This window comes from Alligator mississippiensis, chromosome 3 (genome assembly GCF_030867095.1).
Source record: "Alligator mississippiensis isolate rAllMis1 chromosome 3, rAllMis1, whole genome shotgun sequence".
Taxonomy (NCBI): domain Eukaryota; kingdom Metazoa; phylum Chordata; order Crocodylia; family Alligatoridae; genus Alligator; species Alligator mississippiensis.
This window is the reverse complement of record NC_081826.1, coordinates 146,551,909-146,576,099: the sequence shown is the minus strand read 5'-3', so window position 1 is coordinate 146,576,099 and position 24,191 is coordinate 146,551,909. Positions and strand designations below refer to the sequence as shown.

Genomic DNA, 24,191 nt, shown 5'->3' with positions numbered 1-24,191 from the left:
GAGAGAGCAGGGACAGAAGGGGTCGTGGGGAAAATCCAAGAAATATTCAAGTTTGGAGAGGAGGAGTCAGCTGAGACTTACATTCACGTTTGACTTTTCAGTAAAGTCACAAGGCAGGTGGCGAATTTGGATATGAAGCACTTGTTTTCATTACAGAGTTCACTCAGGGTAGATTTCAAAGATTGCCCTTGACTCCCGCACCCAAAAACTCCTAGGTGGAAGGAAGGCGTGTTTCCAGCTTGGGCTGGCTGATCCATCGAGGGATATCGGCGACACTTCTCACTAGCACAGGTCAGCGGTTGCTGAGAGAATCACTCTGTGCGTCTCAGATGCATTTCAATGTTATTTGTGCCCTGGCCACTTTCTCTCCAGTTAGGTGAACTCGGGAGCTGCTATCTTACTTAGATGAACTCTGTAGGGAAGACATAGCTAAGGGTTTGTCTATAACGCAGGCTAAGAAGTAGGTCGGTAATCTGGAGTTTACCAACCCTTGATTTCCTACCCGTTGCTGTGCATTATCAATGCCAGCATGCTGCTGTTAGGGCCTGCTGTACGTGTCCGAGACAAGCCCTACAGCTATGTGGGGTCCTATCCCACGAATCAGAGCCCCGCGATTCAACGCTTGGAGTGGGGCAACTTGTCCGTTTTGCTCCTGGAGCTGCGGAGGGAAATGGACTACAACAGCCGTTTCCTTGCTGTAACCAGTGAATAAGCTGCATGCTGCTCTGTGCCAAAAATGGGATATTGCCCTCTGCCATTACCAAGACCGAAAGCTGCTACTTTTTATGCAGGTAGTGTTTTCTTCTTTATGTCTGCCCAAGTTCCTCCGAAGAGAGGATGGCAAGGAGTTCAGAGGCGATTTGGGGATCCACTGGAGATGGAGGCAGAGGGTGCAGACAGACGTTACAATGGAAACATGTTCAAGTGAAGCACACTTGGATCCGTTTCCTGCAGGAAACTTCAGCCAGGGGCCCCTGTGCCGTCCTGTCTGCCTGGAGGGTGTCTGAAAACCCTGCAGCCTGCTCTGCTGCTCAACAGGGAGCGGTAGAGCTCACCCCCACTTCCAGGATGGAGAACTGGGGGGAAGTGGGGAGCAGACAGATAAGCAGGAGGGGTTGAGGGTCCGTAGCCCCATCATGAATGTGAGAATGAACCTTGGGTTATGTATTGTTGGTTGTTAGCCGACATTATTAGCTTAGTTATGCATTTTCCGTTTCGTGTCATTTATAAATTCATGCCTATAATTTATCTGTGTGTGTCTGCATACACTTGTGTGTGTGTATAGTATTAAGTACTATATCTAGTTTGAATAAACACACACACACACACACACACACACGTGTTAAAGTTTGTACATGTATATATCAGTTTGAACCGTGTCTTGCACTGCAGGAGGGGACCTCCAGGCACTCTACTCCTCAGCTGGTACTATTTCTTTGGTGGGCTGGTAGAAAGGCTGAAGCCATTGGCACCCCAGTGATCTGACATCGTCAGCAGGACGCCCCTAGCATGGTGGACCAGGGTGACAGTACTATAGTATGGTATCATGTAGACATGCTACAGAGCACTAAAAGTGTATTCAAAAGCACTTTTAGTCTGAAGAGTTCATTAAAAACATCCAGGGAGCAACTCTGCTCTGGAATCGTTTCCTTTTGCCCACAGCTGCGTTTTGCGTCAAGCAGTGTAGACACAACTTCAGCCCCCGAGCTTTCCCAAAGTTTCGTATACTGACAGAATAACACGTTCATAAAATAATGATCCTGATTGCTATACAGACACCTGTAAATATTAGCTGAAGGGCATGTTTTAATGATTATAGATTCATAGACATTAGGGTCAGAAGGGACCTCAGTAGGACAGCAAGTCCGACCCGCTGCTCTGGGCAAGACAGAGCGCTGGTGTCAGACGACCCCAGCTAGGTGCTTGTCCAGTCTCCTCTTGAAGACCCCCAGGGTAGGGGAGAGCACCACCTCCCTTGGCAGCCCATTCCAGATTCTGGCAACCCTTACTGTAAAGAAGTTCTTCCTGAAGTCTAACCTAAATCTGCTCTCCATCAATTTGTGGCCGTTGTTCCTAGTTACTCCAGGAGGTGCCCTAGTAAATAGAGCATCTCCTATTCCCTGCTGCCCTCCCCTGATGAAATTATGGCAGCCCCCAGGCCCGACAGAGAGGACCTAACTCTCCTCTCCCTGCAGCGGCTTGGGGGTTTTAGCACAAGCCCATGGGTAGCTAGTGGCGGGTGCGGGCAGCACACCCTGTACTCTTCCTCTGCTACGAGGATCTCAAGGAGGTCAGTAGCTGCGAGCTACCCCTTGCGGTGCCCTGAAGCCGTGAGCTTCCCCAGCAGTGCCCTGAGGGGAGAGGCGGCGGGGTGAGGCTCTTCTGCTGGGACCTTGGTGGTCCTGACCGCCGGCGCTCCCCAGCCCTCCCGGTGCTCCACACTCCAGACCTGCTCCCAGCCCCCTCGCGTGGAGCTGCGCTGCAATCCCAGCATCATATTTTGTCTTCTTGCTGAAAGACAAAACCATGCCAAATTTAAAACCTTCTGACCTTCCCCCTCTAGTTTGCAAGCAGCCCAATTTCCTGCCTATCACAGGTGGATGGTGTCTTACCAGGTGTCTGCTTTTTTTTTTTTTTTTTTTGCACCAGCTAGAGAGAGCACTTTGTTTCGGCTAGAAAAAAAGCAAGAAAAATGGTGTCCCTCAATCCTGACCCACAGCCCCATCCCCGCCGCTGGTGCCTCGCACTCCTGACCCACAGTCCTTGTCCAGCCCCGACCTGCCAGTGCCCTGCGCTCCGGACCTGATCTCCCGACCCAGATGCGTGGCGCTGCGCTGCAATCCCGGCTCTGGTTTTAAACTTGACACCATTTTGTCTCCCTGATGGAAGACAAAAACCGCACCAAATTTAAAACCCTGGGAGACAGGCCTAGACCAGCATGGCTACAAACAAAAACCCAGTCCAACAAAAAATAATGTTAGTTAACCTGATTCTTGCAGTGCCTGATCCCTAACAATTGGTCCTTTCCACCAGGGTGTAATGGCCAGTTTGCAACAGAGATTGCATGGATTTCTCAGTGAATCCAAGTGCCACCTGGTGGACAAATCGTGGCAGAGCAGGGAAAATGCCATTTTTGCCTGTATCTCTGACACATTTAAAACCTATTACGATAAAAATAATCCTGTTAGCACAATTTCTCACGCTAAAATAAAACATGTCAGAGGTGGTTTAATTTACCATGATAAAAAATGACTAACACAATAAAACGAAGTCAGAACGTCTACCTTCAGACACGATTAAACTAGCAAAATGGCGATTTTTGTCACACTGCTGTTGGAAAAGCGCTATGTGGACAAGCGCCCTAGTGAGAAGGTTTTTTCTCCTATCCAGCCCAAACCACCTTTCCTGCAACTTGAAAGCATTGGTCCTTGTTCTGTCACCTGCCACCGCTGAGAAGAGTCTAGCTCCATCCTCTTTTGAACCCCGCTTCAGGTAGTTGAAGGCTGCTATTAAATCCCCCCTGAGTCTTCTCTTGTCCAGACTAGGTAAGCCCCGTTCCCTCAGCCGCTCCACAGAAGTCATGTACCTCAGCCCCCAAACCATTTCTGTTGCCATCCATTTGACTGTCTCCAACTTGTCCACATGCTTCCTGTAGTGGGGGGCCCAAAAGTGGACACAGTACTGCAGATGTGGCCTCAGCAGTGCAGAATGGAGCAAAATAACCACTTCTTTGGATGTCCTGGCATTGCTCCTACTAATGCAGTCCAGTATGCTGTTAGCCCTCTTGGCAACAAGGGCACACTGCTGACTCATATCCAGCTTCCTGTCCACTGTAACCCCCAGGCCATGGGCGACTGGTGCCACCTTAGTCGGCGGGGCATGTGCCCCCTACCCTCCAGCATATCTACTCCACCCCCCAGCTTGGTATCATCCGTGAATTTTCTGAGGATGCAATCCGTCCCATCTTCCAGATCATTAACAAAACTTCTTATCTTCCAGATGGAACAGAACTGGCCATCGTGGTAGATGGGTCGGTTTTCGTGGTAGATGGGTCGGTTTTGACCTGGAAGGGTGTGGGCAGTGGGGTCCCGCAGGGCTCGGTCCTTGGACCAATACTCTTTAATGTCTTCATCAGTGACTTGGATGAGGGAGTGAAATGTACTCTGTCCAAGTTTGCAGATGACACAAAGCTATGGGGAGATGTGGACATGCCGGAGGGCAGGGAACAGCTGCAGGCAGACCTGGACAGGTTGGACAAGTGGGCAGAAAACAACAGGATGCAGTTCAACAAGGAGAAGTGCAAGGTGCTGCACCTAGGGAGGAAAAATGTCCAGCAAACCTACAGCCTAGGGAATGACCTGCTGGGTGGCACAGAGGTGGAAAGGGATCTTGGAGTCCTAGTGGACTCCAAGATGAACATGAACCGGCAGTGTGACGAAGCCATCAGAAAAGCCAATGGCACTTTATCGTGCATCAGCAGATGCATGATGAATAGGTCCAAGGAGGTGATACTTCCCCTCTATAGGGTGCTGGTCAGACCGCAGTTGGAGTACTGCGTGCAATTCTGGGCGCCACACTTCAAGAAGGATGCGGATAACCTGGAGAGGGTCCAGAGAAGGGCAACCCGTATGGTCAAGGGCCTGCAGACCAAGCCCTACGAGGAGAGACTAGAGAAACTGGACCTTTTCAGCCTCCGCAAGAGAAGGTTGAGAGGCGACCTTGTGGCTGCCTTTAAGTTCATCACGGGGGCACAGAAGGGAATTGGTGAGTATTTATTCACCAAGGTGCCCCCGGGGGTTACAAGAAACAATGGCCACAAGCTAGCAGAGAGCAGATTTAGATTGGACATTAGGAAGAAATTCTTCACAGTTCGAGTGGCCGGGGTCTGGAATGGGCTCCCAAGGGAGGTGGTTCATAGATTCATAGATTCATAGATGTTAGGGTCGGAAGGGACCTCAATAGATCATTGAGTCCGACCCCCTGCATAAGCAGGAAAGAGTGCTGGGTCTAGATGACCCCAGCTAGATACTCATCTAGCCTCCTCTTGAAGACCCCCAGGGTAGGGGAGAGCACCACCTCCCTTGGGAGCCCGGTCCACCCTGGTCCACCATGCTAGGGGCGTCCTGCTGACGATGTCAGATCACTGGGGTGCCAATGGCTTCAGCCTTTCTACCAGCCCACCAAAGAAATAGTACCAGCTGAGGAGTAGAGTGCCTGGAGGTCCCCTCCTGCAGTGCAAGACACGGTTCAAACTGATATATACATGTACAAACTTTAACACGTGTGTGTGTGTGTGTGTGTGTGTGTTTATTCAAACTAGATATAGTACTTAATACTATACACACACACAAGTGTATGCAGACACACACAGATAAATTATAGGCATGAATTTATAAATGACACGAAACGGAAAATGCATAACTAAGCTAATAATGTCGGCTAACAACCAACAATACATAACCCAAGGTTCATTCTCACATTCATGATGGGGCTACGGACCCTCAACCCCTCCTGCTTATCTGTCTGCTCCCCACTTCCCCCCAGTTCTCCATCCTGGAAGTGGGGGTGAGCTCTACCGCTCCCTGTTGAGCAGCAGAGCAGGCTGCAGGGTTTTCAGACACCCTCCAGGCAGACAGGACGGCACAGGGGCCCCTGGCTGAAGTTTCCTGCAGGAAACGGATCCAAGTGTGCTTCACTTGAACATGTTTCCATTGTAACGTCTGTCTGCACCCTCTGCCTCCATCTCCAGTGGATCCCCAAATCGCCTCTGAACTCCTTGCCATCCTCTCTTCGGAGGAACTTGGGCAGACATAAAGAAGAAAACACTACCTGCATAAAAAGTAGCAGCTTTCGGTCTTGGTAATGGCAGAGGGCAATATCCCATTTTTGGCACAGAGCAGCATGCAGCTTATTCACTGGTTACAGCAAGGAAACGGCTGTTGTAGTCCATTTCCCTCCGCAGCTCCAGGAGCAAAACGGACAAGTTGCCCCACTCCAAGCGTTGAATCGCGGGGCTCTGATTCGTGGGATAGGACCCCACATAGCTGTAGGGCTTGTCTCGGACACGTACAGCAGGCCCTAACAGCAGCATGCTGGCATTGATAATGCACAGCAACGGGTAGGAAATCAAGGGTTGGTAAACTCCAGATTACCGACCTACTTCTTAGCCTGCATTACAGACAAACCCTTAGCTATGTCTTCCCTACAGAGTTCATCTAAGTAAGATAGCAGCTCCCGAGTTCACCTAACTGGAGAGAAAGTGGCCAGGGCACAAATAACATTGAAATGCATCTGAGACGCACAGAGTGATTCTCTCAGCAACCGCTGACCTGTGCTAGTGAGAAGTGTCGCCGATATCCCTCGATGGATCAGCCAGCCCAAGCTGGAAACACGCCTTCCTTCCACCTAGGAGTTTTTGGGTGCGGGAGTCAAGGGCAATCTTTGAAATCTACCCTGAGTGAACTCTGTAATGAAAACAAGTGCTTCATATCCAAATTTGCCACCTGCCTTGTGACTTTACTGAAAAGTCAAACGTGAATGTAAGTCTCAGCTGACACCTCTCCAAACTTGAATATTTCTTGGATTTTCCCCACGACCCCTTCTGTCCCTGCTCTCTCGGGGAAAGACAGACACTTTCCCACATCCTTGCCATTCCTTTTGGAGCTATCCGAGTTCCCAAGTCGGCATGAGTTAGCAACAAGGACCATGAATATTAAGGAAAGGTTTTGACGCCCTCTCCTAGGTACCTGAACAGAAGAGCCCTGCCTCCTGCGGGATTTCAGACCAAATCTGCAGTAAAGCAAGTTTAGCGGGGCGGAAATATCCCCTGGTTCTCATAACATTTCAATTGCCCCATTACCGAGACTGATGGGGGCAGAGTTTCGACAGTCAACTATGTTTTGTTACATCTACCGAACAACAGGTCGGCAAAGCTTGAAAAAATCATCATCTGCCAACAACAGTAAAGCTTGAAAAAATCATCTCTGCTCATTGAAACCTTTTCTACACTGGGATGCCCACGATATTTTTTCTTCTTTTCACAAGGATGACTGCAAAAACAATGACCAAACTGGAAGGCGTTTTCTTAAAACTGTCCCGCGTAGGTAAGAACATGGACGCCCAGGGCGGGGGTCCAGCGCTTGGCTCTGGTGCAGACAAGGGGCTTTGGGTCACGCTGCTAACTTCTAGTTGACCAACTTTTATTGTGGGTCCCATGAAACGTGTATTACTGAGTCTAACGCAAGCCGGACTGAGCCAAAGCCCCGTGCCTGCCCGCGTCCTTCGCCCCTCCCCGCCGGCGGCAACCTGCCCCTGCCCGCCCCCGCGCCCCGAGAGCCCTTCGCCGCCTGCTGCCCGCGCGTCTGCCCGGCGGCTCCTGGGGAGCAAACCTGCGCCCGGCGCCGAGCAGGGACGTGCGGCGGCTCCAGTCGTGCCCGCCGGCCCGGCCCGGCCCGGCCCGGCTCCCGGCTGTGGGCACCGGCCTCTCCCCCGCCCCGCCCCGCCCGCGGGAGGGGCTGCCCTGGGGCCCGCGGCTGCTGCCCGCACCGCGCCGCTCTGGTGTCGGGGGCTCATTTTTATTAAATCTTATTAAATTTGTATCCGAGCCCCAACAGGCAGGGTGGATGGGGAGTGGGGGGCACCAGCAGGGTTGGGGGGCAGGGGCTGTGAGTCGGGAGTGCGGGGCACTGGCAGGGGACCACCAAGGTCCCAGCAGGAGACAAGACTCTCCCCTGGGACCCGCCTCCCCCTCCAGTTCAGGGAAGCTCACAGCTCTGGGGAACTTTGCAGGGTGCCCACCTAGGGGACTACCAAGATCGCAGCAGGAAACCAGACCCTCCCTTCCTCCCTGCCCCCCTCTCCCCCAGTTCAGGGCACTGCTGGGGGAAACTCGCAGCCCTGGGACACTTTTGAGGGGAAGCTCACAGCCTCAGGGCACTGCAGGGGGAAGCTCACAGCCACAGACATCCTTGAGGTCCTCGTAGCAGAGGAAGAGCACGGGGTGCGCCACCTGCACCTGCCGCCCGCCCCCCACGCGCTCGCGCCACAAACCCCAGGCCACTGCAGGGACACAAGAGGCCTGGACAGGGCTGAGAGGAGCAACAGGTGGTGACTCCACCCCTTCTGCCCTGGCAGAAACCCGGGTTCTCCAACCAGCAGTACGCTGACCAGCTCTGTGCAGGAGATGGCCACCTAGTACTTGCAGTGCAACTTCAACCTGCTCTACCAGGATGCTCGGAAGTGCCTCGGGTGCTTCGGTCTTAAGAGCCATGCCCACATCCTCCAGATCTGCAAATTGTCAGGTATGGAGCTGGGTCTTCCAGGCAGGGGGTACAGGGTGAGCGTGGAGGAGCTAGGGCCTGAGGGTGCAGGGCGCTGATCGGGAGGTGAGGGTTGAGGCAAAGGGGAAGACAGGCTGGGAATCCACCAGTCAGGGCTGGCCACTGAGGAAGAAGTCAGGGAGAGGCTGGAACTGTGCCCCTGGGAGGGGTGTGGGTTTGGCCACACAGGGGAAAGATGGGGCAGGGGGCAGACACTTCCAGTAGCATTGCCCTTCTCCTGGGCGGGGGTGCAGGGCATTGAGCTGCTGTCAGGAGAGGGAGGTGGATGGAAAGTTGGATCATGGCATTTTGGGGAAGGAGAAGGGACTGGACATTCCTTTCAGCCCACTTGTCTCAGGGCCCTTTTCTTTCCTACCCAAGGGGGCAGAAAGCCTGTGTGGTGCTTGCCGAGCTGGCCTTCAGGGAACCTGGTGTCATCATCCTGCTGAGTCTCAGGGGATGGGAATGGGGTTCTGATGGGTTCCCTGCTCTGGGAAGGAAGTGGGGGTGCAGCAAGTTAGAGCAGAGCAGGCATGAGAACCAGGACTTGTAGGTTGTGCCCTGCTCTGGCTCTTGGAAAGGAGTGACATCCAGCATGTCATGGTGAGGAGCATGGTTTGGGAGGACTCCTGGGTCCTGGCGTGGGTGTGTGTGGGAGGAAAGTTCTGTGGGTCAGGACTCCTGCGTTCAGTTTGGGATCTTTCACTTCCCCCAGATGAAACCACAAATATTCTGTGCATTGAGTCAATTGATGGCTTGGGTGATACTATCAGTGAGTACAAGGAGGCAAGTGGAAGCAGCACGGTGGGAGGGGTCCACTGGCCTGATCAGAGGAGGACGGGCTTGGGGGAATACTGGGTCCATGGATCAGATTCAAGGGTAGATGACGAGACTGGGCTGGTGTGGCTTTACGGGTCCAATCTGCCGCGCAAAGGAAGGTAGTAATAGGTCCACGGGTCAGATCCAGGCTGGCATGGACAGGGTTCCAGTCTAGGGCTGCAGGAAAGCAGAAGGGTTACTAGGCTGGGAGTGGGCCTGTGGGTCCCATGGGAGAGTTGGTTTACTAGAAGCAGTACCCTCCTGCCAGGGTCGCCGGTGGGTCCCAGTTGTGCCCTTCACTGCCCAGCCCTGTCCTGGCAGTGGCTGATGCAGAAAACGTGGGGTCTTTCCATTCTCCTTCAGTATGAAAATGACCTCTGCTTTGCCTTCCACCTGGCTCATGCTTTGCCTCCTCCCTCCTCTTCACAGTGGTCTTCATCATCAGCCACAACACATGAGTGATCACGGAGACCAGCTGCCAGCTGTGGGGGTGACGGAGCGGTCCATCAACCAGATCAACAGCGACTTCGCCTACAAGCGGGAGGTGCTGGAGGCCTTGGGTGAGGTCATCATTAACCAGCCTTGGGAGTGACCTTGCTCTGGGGAGGCTCCTCCAGGACGTGCCCATCCCTTCTCGGAGACCTGCCTTCACAGCTCCACATCCACCCACACCCAAAGGAGTCTGTGCAGGGGCGGGGCCACGGGCATGGTTGCCAGCTGGATTTTGAAGTGGGGGGCAGGGTCTAATGCAAGAGGTGTTATTTTTAGAGCTGCTCTTCTACACCCGCTCCTTTCCCAGGAGAGAGAGAGTTAATTTATATGAATGGGAGGGAGGGGTTTGTACTGGCGTGGTCTATTGTAGGCAGGAGTGGGAACTATCTTTGGCCCATTGCTGGGTTCCCTGCCCCCCAGTCTGGCTTGAGCCTTGTTCTGCTTCCACCCAAGAAAAGGAAAAGTGGCTCATGATGGCTTTTATTCTGAAGGGGTAGGGGTGGGGGCTTCACAGTATTGGCAGGAGGAACACATGTGAGTTTGCAGTGGACAGACAGACTGGGCTATGTAATGGGCATGGAGAGAGCTTCCCTATAAGACTGCTATTAAAGCCCCTCTCAGTCTTCTCTTCTGCAGACTAAATAAGGCCAGTTCCCTCAGCCTCCCTCCTCATCAGCACAGATCCAGGTTGTCTGTTCGCCATGGAAAAATGGGGTGAAACCCAGATTGTCTCGTTTTAAAAAGAAAAAGGCTGGAAATGGTGGGGTTCCTCTTGCAGGCTGGCAGAGTTCCAGCCTGCGAGAGACTAGAGGGTGTGGGAAGAGGACCATCAGGTAGGGGATGCCACGTGTGTGAACACATGTGCATGTGGCATCCAGGCAGCCTGGAGAACACCTCCTGCAGCTCCCCGCAGGTAAGCCTTGCGCAGGGGGAGAAATTGAGGCCCCCATAGTGTCAGAGGGAGTTGGGCAGGGCTGGGGGTGCTGCCCAGCCGGGGTGGTGTGTGGGGCCCAGTGCTGGGGTGGTCGCCAGGCCCAGGTGAGAGCGGGATGGAGCCCCAGGGGGTGGCAGTGGAGCTGATTCCCTGCTGCTGAATGCGCTGCTGGGGAGGACATGGTGGGCACGTGCCCTCCAGATTTGTGTGTAGGGTTGGGACAGATGCAGGCTGGCAGCTGCCTCCCCACCTTGCTGCCCCCTCCCAGGGCATGATAGACCAGAGCAGGGCAGGGAGGCTCGGTGTCACCGCCAGGAGCCCCGTGTTGCCCGGTGAGGCACCCCCTGCCCATGCAGCAGCAGTGGAGGTGGTGGAACAGAGTTGTGTCCCACACTGCTGCTGGGCAGGCAGGGGCTGCCTCTCCATGGTGGCATGGGGCTCCCGGCAGTGGCACTGCGCCTCCCTGCCCCACTCTGTCTGTCATGCTGGGACCTGCTGGCTGGGCAAAGGGCTCCAGAGGGAGGGCAGCAGAGTGGGGAGCTCCAAGCCCATAGCAGCCAGACTACATCTGCCCCCTGCCTGCCACTGTAGGGCTTTGGCAGAGGTAGAGCTATCCCACACCATGCCTCTGTGGCACCAGGGGACTCTCCTGGACACCCTGACCATGTGCATTGCCCCTGCACCCTTTGGCACCACACAGCCCATTGGGCTTTCCAGTGGGGGTGCGCACCAGGGCTTCATGCCTCGTCTGTCAGCTTTGTTGGGGTGCTGGTTTTAGGTGACCCCACTGGTCACTCAGGCAGGTCCTGCAGTGCCAGGACAGCACTCCTGATACAGAGCAGAGAAGCAGACCATGGTACTGTTTCCTCATCTCTCTGGGCACAACCGTGTTGACCCAGGAATGATGCAGGTGCGCATCAGGGTATTAAATCATCTGTGCATTTGAAGTGCTGTGTTATCAATGCAAAGTACAGTACATTGTAGTCAAATTGGTGAATGTGAGAATGAACCTTGGGTTATTTATTGTTGGTTGTTAGCTGACATTATTAGCTTATTTATGCGTTTTCCTTTTCGTGTCATTTATAAATTGGTGCCTATAATTTATCTGTGTGTGTCTGCATACATACATCACCTTGGCTGCTGACAGACATGAAACAAAAGCAAAACATGCTTTACTGGAAGAGGCAGAGTGTTAGTTTGACCTGGCTCCCCAGTGCCTGTATGGATCGCATGCTTCGTTATGGTTTTTTGGCACTTTTATCTAGAGCTGATTCTGATTCAATCAGGAATTAATTAAAGGTGGTAAAACAGCACTGCTTTAGCACCGGAGCGGTACAGAAGTTGGGCGAGCTGGGTCCGACTAGTGTGCTGTCTCTTCTGCGCATGTGCTGGGTTTGGCACAGGGGCACATGGGCTTTAAAGTAATGCGCCATCTTTGTTTTTTAAGTCTGTAAGCAGCACTTTTGTCCAAGCTAAATATGTCTAGTTCTCTCAGCCTTTCCTCATAGGGCTTACTTTCCAACCCCTTGATCATTTTTGTCTCTCCCTTCTGGAGCCTTGACAGCCTCTCCAATTTCTGTCTGAAAGGTGGAAGCCAGAACTTCAAACACTCTCTGTGAGACATAACTGGCAGTGAGTACACTATCGAGCCTCTTGCACAGTCAGATTGTATTGCTGACGCGCGTTGATGCCGTGATCCACCAGCCCTCTAGCTCCTTCCCAGCAGTGTCCCACCCAGACAGTTAATTTCCATTCTGTATTTCTGCTGTTGACGATTCTTACCATAAGTGTAGCACCTTACATTTCTCTGTGCGCAACGTCATTATGTCATCTGCAGACTTGACCTATTCCAGTATGCAGATCATTGATACATTTGTTAACTAGCACCAGACCCAGAGCAGATGCCTGTGGAACATCACACAAAACCTCCTGCCAATCCAACATTGATTCACTGATGATTTCTCCTGCTTGTGGTTACTGAGCCAATGATCTATGTGCCTTGCAGCAGTGCTGTCAGGGCCAAATGTCTCCAACTTGCTTTTGATGAGGCCATTGGATTATAGAAAAGGAGGGATGGAAGAGACCTTAGGAGGTCATCTAACCTAGTGTCCTGCTCAAAGAAGGGTCACACTCCTGAATAAACCATCTGAGTCAAGTGCTATCTGCCTAGGCCACTCTTGAAAACGGAAAATACTTCACCACCTTCACAGCAGGAAAGTTCTTCCTAATCTCCAACCGAAACTTGCTGTGCCGCAGTTTGAGGTCATTGCTTCTTGTCCTGTCCCCTACAGCTTCAGAGAAAAGTCTGTCTCCATCCTCTTTATAATCTCCCTTCAGGTATTTGCAGACTATTATAAAATCTTCCCTTCAGTCTTCTCTTCTCCAGACTAAATAACCCTACTTCTTTCAACCTGTCCTCATTAAGTCATGCTTCCCAGACCTCGAACCATTTTTGTCACTCTCCACTGGACTCGTTCTAATGTATCCCCATCTTTCTGGAAGGGTGGTTGTATAACAGGACCCCACCTTTGAAGGTGGCTGTGGCCCCCCTGGGATGCACAGTACGCCCCGTCTTCACCCTGGCTTATCAGGGTCACCTCCTGTACTCTTCTTGGTGTGGTTATAAATTCAGGAGGCTGCCCTCAGACCACCAGAATGACCCTTTAGGTACTTTACTCTGCCTGGCTCATAATGGGAGTCTTCTGCCTGACAGAGTTGGTCTCTCTGGGGCCTATCTGCCTCGCACTCAGGCCTGGTAGCTCACATCCCCTGCCTCTAACACCCTGGGCTGAGAGCCCTCAAATCTATTCCCTCCCCCACACCGGGGCAGTGGTACCCACAGTCCAATAGTGCAATCCATGCCCTCCCTCTGGGCATCTTCAGTGGGCTCCCATACCTCACGGCTAAGGAACAAAACTCACCAAAGAAACAACCAAACGCATTGTGTGGGGCACTGTCTTGCAGTCCCTGCACAGCTCCATCCTTGAGCCCAGCCTGGCTCAGATCTGACTCCTCAGCTGAGAAGCTCCATTTCAATTCCCTGCTTGGCCCCACACCTTCCAGTAGCCAGGCCCCCTTCCTGGACTGGGCACAGGAACGGCTCCTTTCTAATGAGCAGGCTGAATGCCCCCGCAGTCTGCACCCTACTAGCAGGCTTACAACTCTGCAATTTGCCTCCCTGCCGCTTTCACCCTGCACCCAGTAACAGAGGTAAGGGCCCCTGTTGCAGGGGTCCAAAGCTGGAGACTAGTCCACGTGAGGCCTCAGCAGTGCCAAATAGGGCAGAAAAATGACTTCCTTTGATTTGCAAGGGACACTCCTGTTAATACAAACCGGTGTGCTAGTGGCATTTTTGGCAACAAGAGCACACTGTTCACTCATATTCGGATTATGGTAATGCCCAGGTGCTTCTCTGCAGTTGGTGCATGGACATTTTATGTGGGGACCTGATTCTGGCTTGGGCCAGGGCTGGGCAGTGGGCTTGGTCTGGCATGCGCAGCACTGAGGTCTGGTCCTGCATGGTGGTGGGGCCCCATGCAGGCTCACGGGGCAGGCTTGGCACGACTGTAGAGTCCTGGAGTCCTGACGGTCAGTTCTGTGCCAGGCGGCCAGTGCAGAGACACCGCCAGAAAGCGCCTCCCCCGCCCCTCACCTGGAAGCTGCTTCTCAGGCAGCTTTTCCTCTTAATGGGACAGGTACACCCTAGTGCCCTGTCACAGAGCCCGATTCACAAAGATTGCCCTCTTCCCACCCTGAGCCCAGCTCTCACCTGCAGAGGCTACAGCCTCCCTTCTGCTCTGCATGTCTTTTGATGACATGCTTTTCAAGACGATATCAGTTCTCGTAATGGGTCCGAGAGCACACCCCATGTTCAGCTAAGGGCGACCACTTCTTAGATGATTGCCTCCACCTTTCAACAGCACACTGCCCTCCAACCCCCAAGCAGACGGCAATCAGAATGAGTAAACCAGATCCTAAAGCAGTAACTAAGATGCTTTGGGAGTTATCAGGACTATTAGTCCTGCCTGAACAGCATGTAGCAATGTGGAACATGCCTCAATGGGAGAGCCAGTTGTCTTTTCTTTAGTAACTGATGGGCTTCATCTGTTTCTAACACACAGCCCCTTTCTCCTGACCAGTTATTGTGGTGCTGGAGCTCCTCAAGACCATTCACCAAGTCCAAGCCAACCTAAAGGCCGCTAGGACTGCCTATAAAAAGAAACAGGAAGATCGGCAGCATCAAGAAGTTCCTTTGTTGGCAGTAGGTCAGTCGTTATGTCCAGTAAGAAGAAGGGCAATCAACAGTTATCAGAAAAGGAAAACAATATTTACTTTATTATGCTACAACAATTTAACATGATGGATAGGACACCGCATTTGCTGCTTCTTTCTCTCTCCTGTGCCCAAGGAGTATTCGTGTTTTGGCCAGGTGTAGTAAGTCCTGCTGTTTGGAGAACTGACACCGCTGTGATCTCACTGTGCCCCAATGCCTCAGAGGAAGGCGAAAAAACCCCCACAGCCAGTATGATCTTCAAGGGGAATGGGGGGAAAAATTCCTTCCTGGCCCCAACTGGCGACCGGCAAAAGCCCTGAGGCCTGGGATTGCAAAATGCCACACACACTGCAAGAGCTACCTGGATCCCGCAACTGAGGGGTCAGAAATTCATGACACCAGTTCCTTGCCCCCAACACCTTGATGGGCAAAATGGGTGGAAGAATAAGCCAAAGTCTCCACCCACTGGTAACTTCTCAAGTCCGGGCAGATGTCTCTCTGGGGAAAGGGTAGCTCTGACTGATTCAAGGGGTGTTCACATCAGTTGATGACCCTAGCGTGGTGGCTGGTTCCGGGCTGGAGGTTCCCTCTGGGGCTGTCTTGCTGCCTGTGAGGCTCTGGATGGTGCATTTGCTCAGGGAGGTGCTGTCAGCCTCGCTGTTGGTTGAAGCTGTCACCATAAGGGAGGAGAAAAAGCAAAGGGTGATCAGATATGCACGTTGGTGAATTTAAGTCTTCTAAACAGAAGACTTAATGGTGATGGGCTGTATGGCTGCCCTGTGCTTGAGGCATAGTCAAACGCCTAAATTGTTTCAGCAGTCATTAGGATGAGGGAGATCTGTTTTCTAGCCCCATTCATCCATGGGAAGATGAACACACACTGCCTGGTGTGTCGGGCAGGTGGGGAGGAAATGGGCCCTGGCAATGGCAGGAGGAGAAGGGAATGGGGCGCAGTGGAGAGCTGATGCCAGGCCAGATGTCTTTGGGGACAGGGGGGACAACTCCCCACACACCAAAGGGAGAAGATTTGTGTTGGTGCCGTGAGGCTCCGTCTTTCTTTCCACAGGTCCCTGATCCGCAGGGGCAGAGGAGAGGGAACGGTACCTGCAGAAGGGAACTTGGGCTGCTGCAGAGGGGAGGGGGTGCTGGAGGAGCTTGTCAGCAGGCTGTGGCCCTGCAGCTCTCTGGGCAGCTGTTTGAAGCCCTTCATGACCAGCAGCTTTCTCATGATCCTGGCGGGGATTTCTTCCTCCTGTGAAGGTACAAAAGCCAGTGAGAGACTCTTTTGCCTCTGGGAGGTGGCAGCCACAGGATTGTCACAGCAGCAGAAAACAACAGAGTTTACCCAGCCCCTCCCTGTCTCTAAGAGATGGATCAAGCGCAACTTCTAAGACAGACTCTTTTAGGCTGCTTGAGACAGGGACGATCCTTCTTGGAGCAGGGGTCGACCTAGAAGAGTGGCTGAGGGGCTTACTCTTCTATGACTCCATAGCCTCGGTCCAGTTGCGGTGACCTGAGGCCATGAAGGGGCCCTGCCCTTAACCTAGGCAGTGGCAGTTTCTCCTGATGGAGATGTACATGCTGTCATAGGTCCTGGCTGGAGATACGCAGCTGAAGGGGCCGTATTTGTGCAGGGGACAGGCTGGTGCCATCCTGAGCATACAGCTGAACAAACTCCTTGTTCAGAAGCACTTGCTAGGGTTCCCATTTCCTTTCACACTTGTTTCCACAGGTCACCAAGTGTCAATGGGATGAAGGGGCCTAGAGGTGAGCAGCCCTGTGCCCCTCCACCCACTCCCTGAGCCTGACCCTCTGCTTACCTTGTCCCCGATCAGGTAGCCGGCTTCCCCCAGCATGGCATAGAGGAGGATCAGCGCAGCACGGCTGACACACATGTTGATGTCCAGCACCCCCGCAAGTGCCCTCTGCACGAAAGATCTCCTTTGCCCCTTTGATAAGATCTTTTGAAACACCTGAAACCCAGGGGACAGAAAGTGTTTGCATATCCCAGAGCCAGGCTCCATGTCCAGGCCAGCCCCTCACCAGGGCAGTAGGAGGAACCTTGTGAGCTGCAGAGAAGCAGCAGGCCTTTCTCCACAACCCTGGACACAGCCACTATTGACACACAGCCCCACACCCTAAGCTTTGTCAGGGCTGGGCAGAGCATCCTTACCTCCCCGACTTGGGCCAGGTCCATGTAGCTCTGGACCTGGCTCTGCTGTTCCCGGCTTAGATGGAGAAGCCCCTCTGCCTCCTGCATGTCTCCGCCTAGGACACACAGAAAGATCTTACTCTGAGCTGGCATTGTGGCTTCAGTGTTTGGTGTCTGCCCAGTGGAGCCAACACTGCCGCATGGCACAGCGAGCTCAGGGCCCTGGCAGGGTTTCATCGTTTTGGGTTGTAAGTGCTGATCCCGGCTCCCTAGGTTTCCTGCGTCCTTTATGTTCTGGGGGCTCTGGGACTGGCTGCTTGGTTTAGGCAGGGTTAAATATCAGAAATGCCCGCATCCAGTCAAGGCAAGTGCTGCTCCAAGTTACTTCCCTGGCAACACCCCCAGGCTCTTGCTTGTGGTCTGTGCTACTGCTCCTGCCCAGCGGGGGCTCTTTCCCACCATGTCTCTCCCAGCATCTTTCCTTTCCCCACATTCGAGGTCAGACCCTGAACATGCTGATTTTCCTAGCTGGAGGCCAAACTGGGTTCTGGAGTGAAAGGGCTGGTGTACATTTGCACACTAATTTGGGTGTGGGCAAACATTGGCAGGGGAAGCTCCTTGTCCCCAAGCTGGGATCAGTGTGTGGACAGAAGGATTGTTTCCACAGGGGTCTTGCACCCTGGCCGGGCTTCCTTACCCTTGTGGTGCAGCAGGATTTGGGCGAGCAGGTAGATGCCCTCCCTGGCCTGGCAGCTGATGTCTGCTGCTGGGTGGCTGAGGGACAGACACAGCTGGGCCGCGGTGTCACCCATCTGGGGCATGTTGGGCGAGTCCTAACAAGGCGGAGAGGGGAAGGGAATGCATCTGCATCCTACCTTGCATCACACACACACTTTCCCATCCTGGGTGTCTCTGTCCATCTCCTGCTGCCCCATGCCGCAGGATAGGTCAGGGCAAAACAGCTAGAGCCAGAGCACTAAAGCCCTCTGTTCCCATCGCAGCCTGGAGCCAAGGGACCCGAGCTGGTTCCCTGGAGGTCTCCCTGCCCTGCTGCTCCAGGAAGCCCAGGACCAAATGTGATACTGCCTGGAGCATGGTGATCACATGGCAGCCTCAAAAGACCCAGGAGGCACCCCTGAGCCCAGGGACCCCTTACCTCAAACTGCGGGAGGAGGGAAACAGCAAAGCGGAGAAGGGCGCTGCTGCTTCTCATGGCCTTCGCCCTGTCTATGGTGTCGGGAGACTGCAGCCAGGATGTCAGGTGCTGTGGGAGAAACAAGGTCAATGGCCACTGGCCCCTGCAGTACCCACGAGCCCATGCCCTTCCTCTGCCTCGAGCCTATCTTGGAGGTTGGAGGATCTGCTGCATGATCCGAGGCTCTGAAAAGAGCTCTCCAGGCCTGGTACAGACAATACAGATGCCTCAGGCCAAACCTGTCTCTCTCCTGACAGGGCAGGGATGCATCCCTGAGGACAACCTCGGGCAGCTCACAGGGCACTGAGGCTGTCCCTCCCCAGAGCCCAGCTCCTCCGTACTGTGCTCACCTCCCAAAGGAACTGCAGCCTGTCCAAGCTGGGTGCGGTGGCCAACAGGCTCCTCAGCAAGGCCTCCAGGTCCTCCATGTGCTTCTGCTGTTTGGTCTGGAGGGGAAGGATAGCCGAGGCTCAGTACCATGCAGCCTGGGGCTGCACGTGCCAGGGGCTGGTGGGCAGGACTGTGTAGGGGGAGGAGGACTGACCCTGACATAAAGGCTGTTCTGTTTTGGGGACGTCAGGCAGATCTTCAGGGTGGTCTGCAGCAGGCACGACTCCATGGCTGGCTCCAGGGCTGGCTCCAGCTCGCTGTCAGGAGAGAGGAGCCTGTGTGAGCCTGAGCTCTGTGGGGCTGGTGGGGGCACTGCTCTGGGCTGGACAGAGGTGGTGCAGTTGGCACCAGTTGGCAAGAGTGGAAGGAGGAGCTGACATGTGGTTACGACCCATCTGAAGTCTCCCAGCCCATCAGCATCAGGCCTGCAATAGAGCCCCCTCTCCCACTGCCCCTGTGACCCTGCTGCCCACCTGCAAGACCCCCACAGCTATTCTCTCTTCAAGGCCCTCCTGACGCCCCTGGAGGGAAATGCTCTCCAGTCAGGAGAAAGAGATGCCCATGCTGTATTGCAAAATTGCACAATAGCCACTGGGGGCACGTGATTTGGGTGGGGTGGGCAAGGAACTCCAACCAATGCCAGAGCCAATATCGGGGCTGGAAGTGTTGGGCCGGGACACCAGTACCTGAGGCTGCAGATGGCAGCTATACTATTGCACAGGGTCCAGTTTGGCTCTTCATCCTGTGTCGCTGTTTCCATCAGGTCCTGCGAGACCCAAAGGACCATGTGAGAGTAGGGCCCCACAGGCCACAGGCCCATCCTGCAGGGGAGACCACCCAGTACTCCAGGCACAGGCAGATGGATCCTGCTCGCTATGGCAGGACCCCTCCCACATTTCCCTCGCACCCACGCAACCAACGTGGCCAGCCCTCCCCTTCCAACTCCCTCTCACACTTACCCCTGGACCCAACCGCTCACACCCTGATCTCACCTCAGCTGCTCTTCAGATGCAGGATTCGCTCAGTGTCCTGTATGGCTTTAGCCCAGAATTTCCCTTCCCCGTGCTCCCTCGTCAAGGCCCGGGCATGCCTGCCCTCCCCTGTGTGCACCCCGCCTTCCTGGCCTTGGGAGCCCCTGTCTCTTCTCCCTCCCACTCCCCACAGTGCCCAGTGCACGGCCAAGCTCACCATGATCTTCTGTAGCAGGACCACTTTGCAGGTCTCCGGCTCCAGGGTGTCCTCTCCCCTCTGCTTGGTGGCTCTGCAGAGTGTGGGGATGCCGAGAAGGAAGCGCTCTCCGTGCTCCTTGTCCTGCATCCCCCCGGAGCGGGATAGGAGGAAAGACAGGGTGTTGGCAAGGGACCTTCCCATCCTGTCCAAATCAAATGTGGGACTAAGACCCCTTGGATGCCCCTCTTTCCTTGCACTGGTCTCCTGCTGGGGAAGCAGAGTGAGAAGCAGAGGCAGCTTCTGTGATGGGAGGCTGGCCGTCAGACCAGCGCACACAGGTGGATGTGTCAGAGCCCGTGGGCTGAGTGTCTCCACTGGGGAGACCTTGGTTCATGTGGTAGGACTGCCATAAAGGCTGAATGTTGGGAGTCAAGGGTGGTCTGGGGGCCAGTTCCCTTAGGGGATTTTCCTACCTTTCCTTGGCCCTGGAGGTGCAGTATGATGTCTGTGAGGGCTTCTTCCTCCAGGAGCATCAGGTCTTCACCCTCCTGCTCTTCTTCCACCTCCTCGCCTTGCCGGTAGGGAATCACTTTACAAGGATGAAAAGGGAGAGGGTGACTATTGCTGCAGCTTGGAGGGTGTAAAGGAGCAGAGGGGGCGCAGAGATGCTTTCATCTTCCTTCTGGAGCCTAGGGCCCTGTGCCAGAGCAAGTATCACACAGCCTCCCCGTGCATCGACTCTGCATTTTCAACCTCGTGCCCCCATTACTAAGAGGGACCAGACTGTCCCTGCTTCCCGGGCAGGTGCCGGCCCCTGCACTGACCATGGTTCCCCCTAAGCCAAACCCCACCGTGCCCTACTGCAGGGAATGGTGCCCGTGACACTGGGATCACTGGAGATGTGTGGCTCAGGCCCTTTGTCCTGGCTAAGATTCAACTGCGTAATGCCGGGGATGGATGGATTGTTCTGAGTGAGCGCATTGCCCCCAGATTCTTGGCACCCAGGCTGTCTCCTCACCTTTCATGGTGGTGCCATAGGGCGGGTTGCTCCCGGACTCCACAGAGCTCTCAAGGTCTCCCCGGGAGGAGCTGGAGCTGAGGCTGGGGCTCGGGCAGGGCTTGCTGACCTCCTGCCCCGGGGAAGCTGGGTCCCCCTCCATAACAGTGCAGGGGGCCGCCTCCTCTGGCCTGGTATCAGGGCACAGCTCCTGGTGGCTGGGTGCCCTGGGAGGAGAGCTGCACGGCAGCCCTGCCTGGTGCTCTGTCTGTGCTGGGTCCCGCCTGCCCAGATGGAGCCGGGGCCACCTCCCTGCTTTCCGAGAGGGCTCCTCTGCCTCCTCGGTCTTTGTTCCAGGAGCTGCGGGCTTCCTTCTCCAGCACAGCAGGCATGCCCACCACCTGGTCTTGACTGTGCCCACTGCACCAATTGGGCTGCTCTCCTCCTCTGGCACAGGCCTCCTGCTGCTGACCTCCTCCCCTGGGGACACCTTGGTCGTCCTGTGCTTCAGCATCTGCCTCAGCCTGTCCATCCTGGCAGGGAGCAGGAGCAGTCGTGAGCCACACATCAAAGCATCTCCCTAACCACCTGTCTGCCCTCCCTGGCCACCTGGGCCAGTCTCTCTTGTCCAGGAGACAGGCAGCTCACTCAGCTTTTCCCTCCCCATCCTAGCAGCTTTGGTCCCAGGGCTCTCAGGCTTTGAGAGCTGCATGGTCAGGGACAAAGACCTTCGGTTGGTTTGGACATGCACTTCCCTCCCACTGCCGCAGCCCATTCGTGCTGCCTGGGGAGGGGTTGAGAGTCCGCTCTTGGGGATCTTTCCAAACACCCTGCAGGTGGCCTTGGAGAGCCCCAGGGGCTGCGTCACTACGTGGAGGTTTTGATTCTCCAGCCAAATGTGCCAATATGTGAAGCTGGCAGGGGCACGCTGAAGGCCACTCACTTGCCCTGGGGGATGGAGCGCTGCTGGGCAGATGCTCACAGACCCTCCGGGTGTGCTGTGATCCGCTTGAGGCTCAGGCACTGAGGGGTCCTGACGCTCTTCTCTGGAGCCTCCGCTGCTTCCTAGCAGCTGTAGCCGGTGGGTGTGAGGTCCGCTAGGTGAAAAGGGACTACAGGATCACATCACTAGGGTGGTTTGACCATAGCCCTGTAGACAGCCCCTTCCCTTCCAAGAATTTGCACTTCTCCTTTTTTCTGCCCTTTCCCTCAGTGCTTCCCCACTCACAGGAGACTTGTCACTCCCTGACTTGCCCACGTTGGCCCTTCGCTCCAAACCAGATTGAACTCCTGCTCCTTTGAGGTTGACGTTTGGATCCTCTCTGCTGCTCTCTGCCTTTCTCCTACCTATGGGGTCTTTATCCCTGTCAATGCCCAGGAAAGGATCTATTGCCCAGCTCTGCATTACCAATATATCTCACGCTACATTTATTCTAATGACATCCAGTGTTCCTGTCCACACTGGCTGTGCACCATGCCTTATCCATCCTGGCTCTGAAGGAGACCCTGCATCAGGAACCATTTGGTGGCTTCAGGTTCACAGTTGAGGAAAAACCGGTCTGAATCAGAGATACGAAACACACACAGGATTAAAACACAAACATTTCTTATCCTGTCCAATTCAGAGTGTTGCCTCTGGACCATGCCCAGCTCCTGCCTCCTACATGTGGAGCTGCTAGGAAAGGTTACTCTCAAGGCAGGTCTTCTGTGGATGCAGAATTAGTCTTTACCTGTTTCTGACCTGCAGGACCTGGGCCTGAAATCAGAAGAGACCCTCGCTTCCTTGCCACCTCCACAAGGATGTGAGGTTCAGGGTGGTTTGTCCATTTACCCGAGCCTTACCTGCTCGCCCTCTCAGCTGAGTGATGTCTAGGACAAATCCTCCTCTGGACTGGCTTTGTTGTCCTTCTCCAGCCGCTGTCAGGCAATCGCTATGAGAAACCAAAAGTGCCATGAAGTCTTACAAGTTTGCATGAAAAACTCAAGCACCCTGAGCCTGAGTTAAACAGGGAAATGAATCCTGAAGTGAGGTCAGTGAGGAAGGATCTCATGTGAGCAACACGCCTGTGGGTCAAGATGATGGAAATAGGCTACATGCTCAGGGGCGAGGCTGAGGTTGTGAAAATGTGGAGGAAAGCGGAGGAGGATTTTCTACGAAAACCTCCATCATTTGGAGCTGTGACCCCTGTCGCTTAAGGAGTTCTCCTCGCCTGGTGCACAGACTTGGCTGTCCTGTTTTTTTTTAAACAGGCCTGGAAAGCTCCGGTCCTGGTTCCTGCAGACCAAGGAAACGGAAACAGACTTTCTGCGGGGTCCACCTAGGCTGAGCACGGCTTGGTGATCCTCTCGCCTGGCTTTAAAAGCAACCAAAGAAAGGAGTAGGAAAGGGGACCAGCCACTTGTCCAGGCCTTTCTCAAACTGATGTAAGGATGTAAGGGGTGTTTTGCTGAGTAAAAACTGCAAGATGAGGTCCCAGTAAACCCCAAGGCCCCATGAGACTGGGAAGTTGGTGGAAATGTTATCAAGTAAGGTCATGGGGAACTGGTGCCTCCTTAGTCGGGGGGACACGTGCCCCACTGCGACCAGTCTCGCAGCACAGGGTGTGGGGGTCCCCCCTGCAGACAGTATCGCTGCCCGGAGGGAGTTCCCCCACGGCCGATCGCTGCAGCCACTTCTGGGAGCAGCTCCAGTGATCGGCCACCGCTTGCAGGGGGGGCACCGTCACTCCCGCCTGCCCCCCTGCCCAACACTTAAGCAGCGAGCACGTCCGACCAGGGTCTGCACGGGTGCAAACAGGCCTCCTACGCATTGCCACTGAGTCAGGTGAGGTGTCCCTGGGACCCGGCACCCAGGAGCAGGACAGCGCTGGGTCCCGTGTGTCAGTGAAGTCTCACGCGGATATTCGAGGTTGGCAAGACGCCTCCGCCCTGGGATCCTTGTGCGCCGCGGCAGGGCAGGAGAGAGGCAGCATCCCCACGTCCCGCTCACCTGTCCCTGCCCAGACGCGGGGCGGCCGTCAGCACTGCTCCAGCCGCCGCCGGCAACTGCCTGGAACTCCCGGGCGCCGGCGCGATGATACGAGCGCTGCCGCGGCAACGCGCCACGCTGCGCTCCACCACGGCCGGCCCCTCTGTCCGCCAGGGTCACATCCCTTTCCAGCTCGGCCCCTCACGTGCCCCCTGGCATGGACCTGCATGTGGGCAGGGCAGTCGTTCCCTCAGATGGAGGCGCTGCATAAATACATGTACTTGTGGGTGGCCATTAGCAATGACAGTGGTGCCAATGCCACTTGGGTGTCTCATGAGAGACCTCATTGTCTCGAAAGAGGTGCCCTGTGTCGGGGAGATGGGAGTTTCCCTTTGACAGAAATCCCCCACCTGCCTGGCGGGGTGGGCCAGCGGGGAAGGCAGGGTGGGGAAGGATGTAGATTCATAGATTCATAGTCCTAGG

The 24,191-nt window shown here is 54.7% G+C and overlaps 1 protein-coding gene and 1 long non-coding RNA gene across 4 annotated transcripts; one reads left to right on the top strand and one right to left on the bottom strand.

Moving 5' to 3' along the window:
- Positions 1 to 7,641: 7,641 nt before the first annotated feature.
- Positions 7,642 to 11,667, top strand: LOC132249410 (uncharacterized). The gene is made up of 2 exons (XR_009460901.1): positions 7,642 to 8,300; positions 9,567 to 11,667. It is a non-coding gene; the product is annotated as an uncharacterized LOC132249410 (long non-coding RNA).
- Positions 11,668 to 14,868: 3,201 nt separating this feature from the next.
- On the bottom strand, positions 14,869 to 23,823 carry LOC132249408 (uncharacterized). 3 transcript variants are annotated; one of them, XM_059724482.1, is made up of 15 exons: positions 23,730 to 23,823; positions 21,969 to 22,671; positions 21,684 to 21,852; positions 20,762 to 21,273; positions 20,217 to 20,332; positions 19,762 to 19,884; positions 19,260 to 19,339; positions 18,728 to 18,830; positions 18,534 to 18,629; positions 18,145 to 18,252; positions 17,686 to 17,821; positions 17,010 to 17,104; positions 16,657 to 16,809; positions 15,941 to 16,088; positions 14,869 to 15,506 (listed from the first exon to the last, which is right to left on the bottom strand). In XM_059724482.1, exons 4-15 carry the CDS (start codon positions 21,270 to 21,272, stop codon positions 15,361 to 15,363), a joined length of 1,815 nt encoding a protein of 604 aa, XP_059580465.1. In that variant the 5' UTR covers position 21,273; positions 21,684 to 21,852; positions 21,969 to 22,671; positions 23,730 to 23,823; the 3' UTR covers positions 14,869 to 15,360. The 3 variants fall into 3 exon arrangements, with proteins under 3 accessions (XP_059580465.1, XP_059580466.1, XP_059580464.1); XM_059724483.1 differs by having other exon boundaries at positions 22,583 to 22,671; XM_059724481.1 differs by having other exon boundaries at positions 21,684 to 22,671.
- Positions 23,824 to 24,191: the final 368 nt, after the last annotated feature.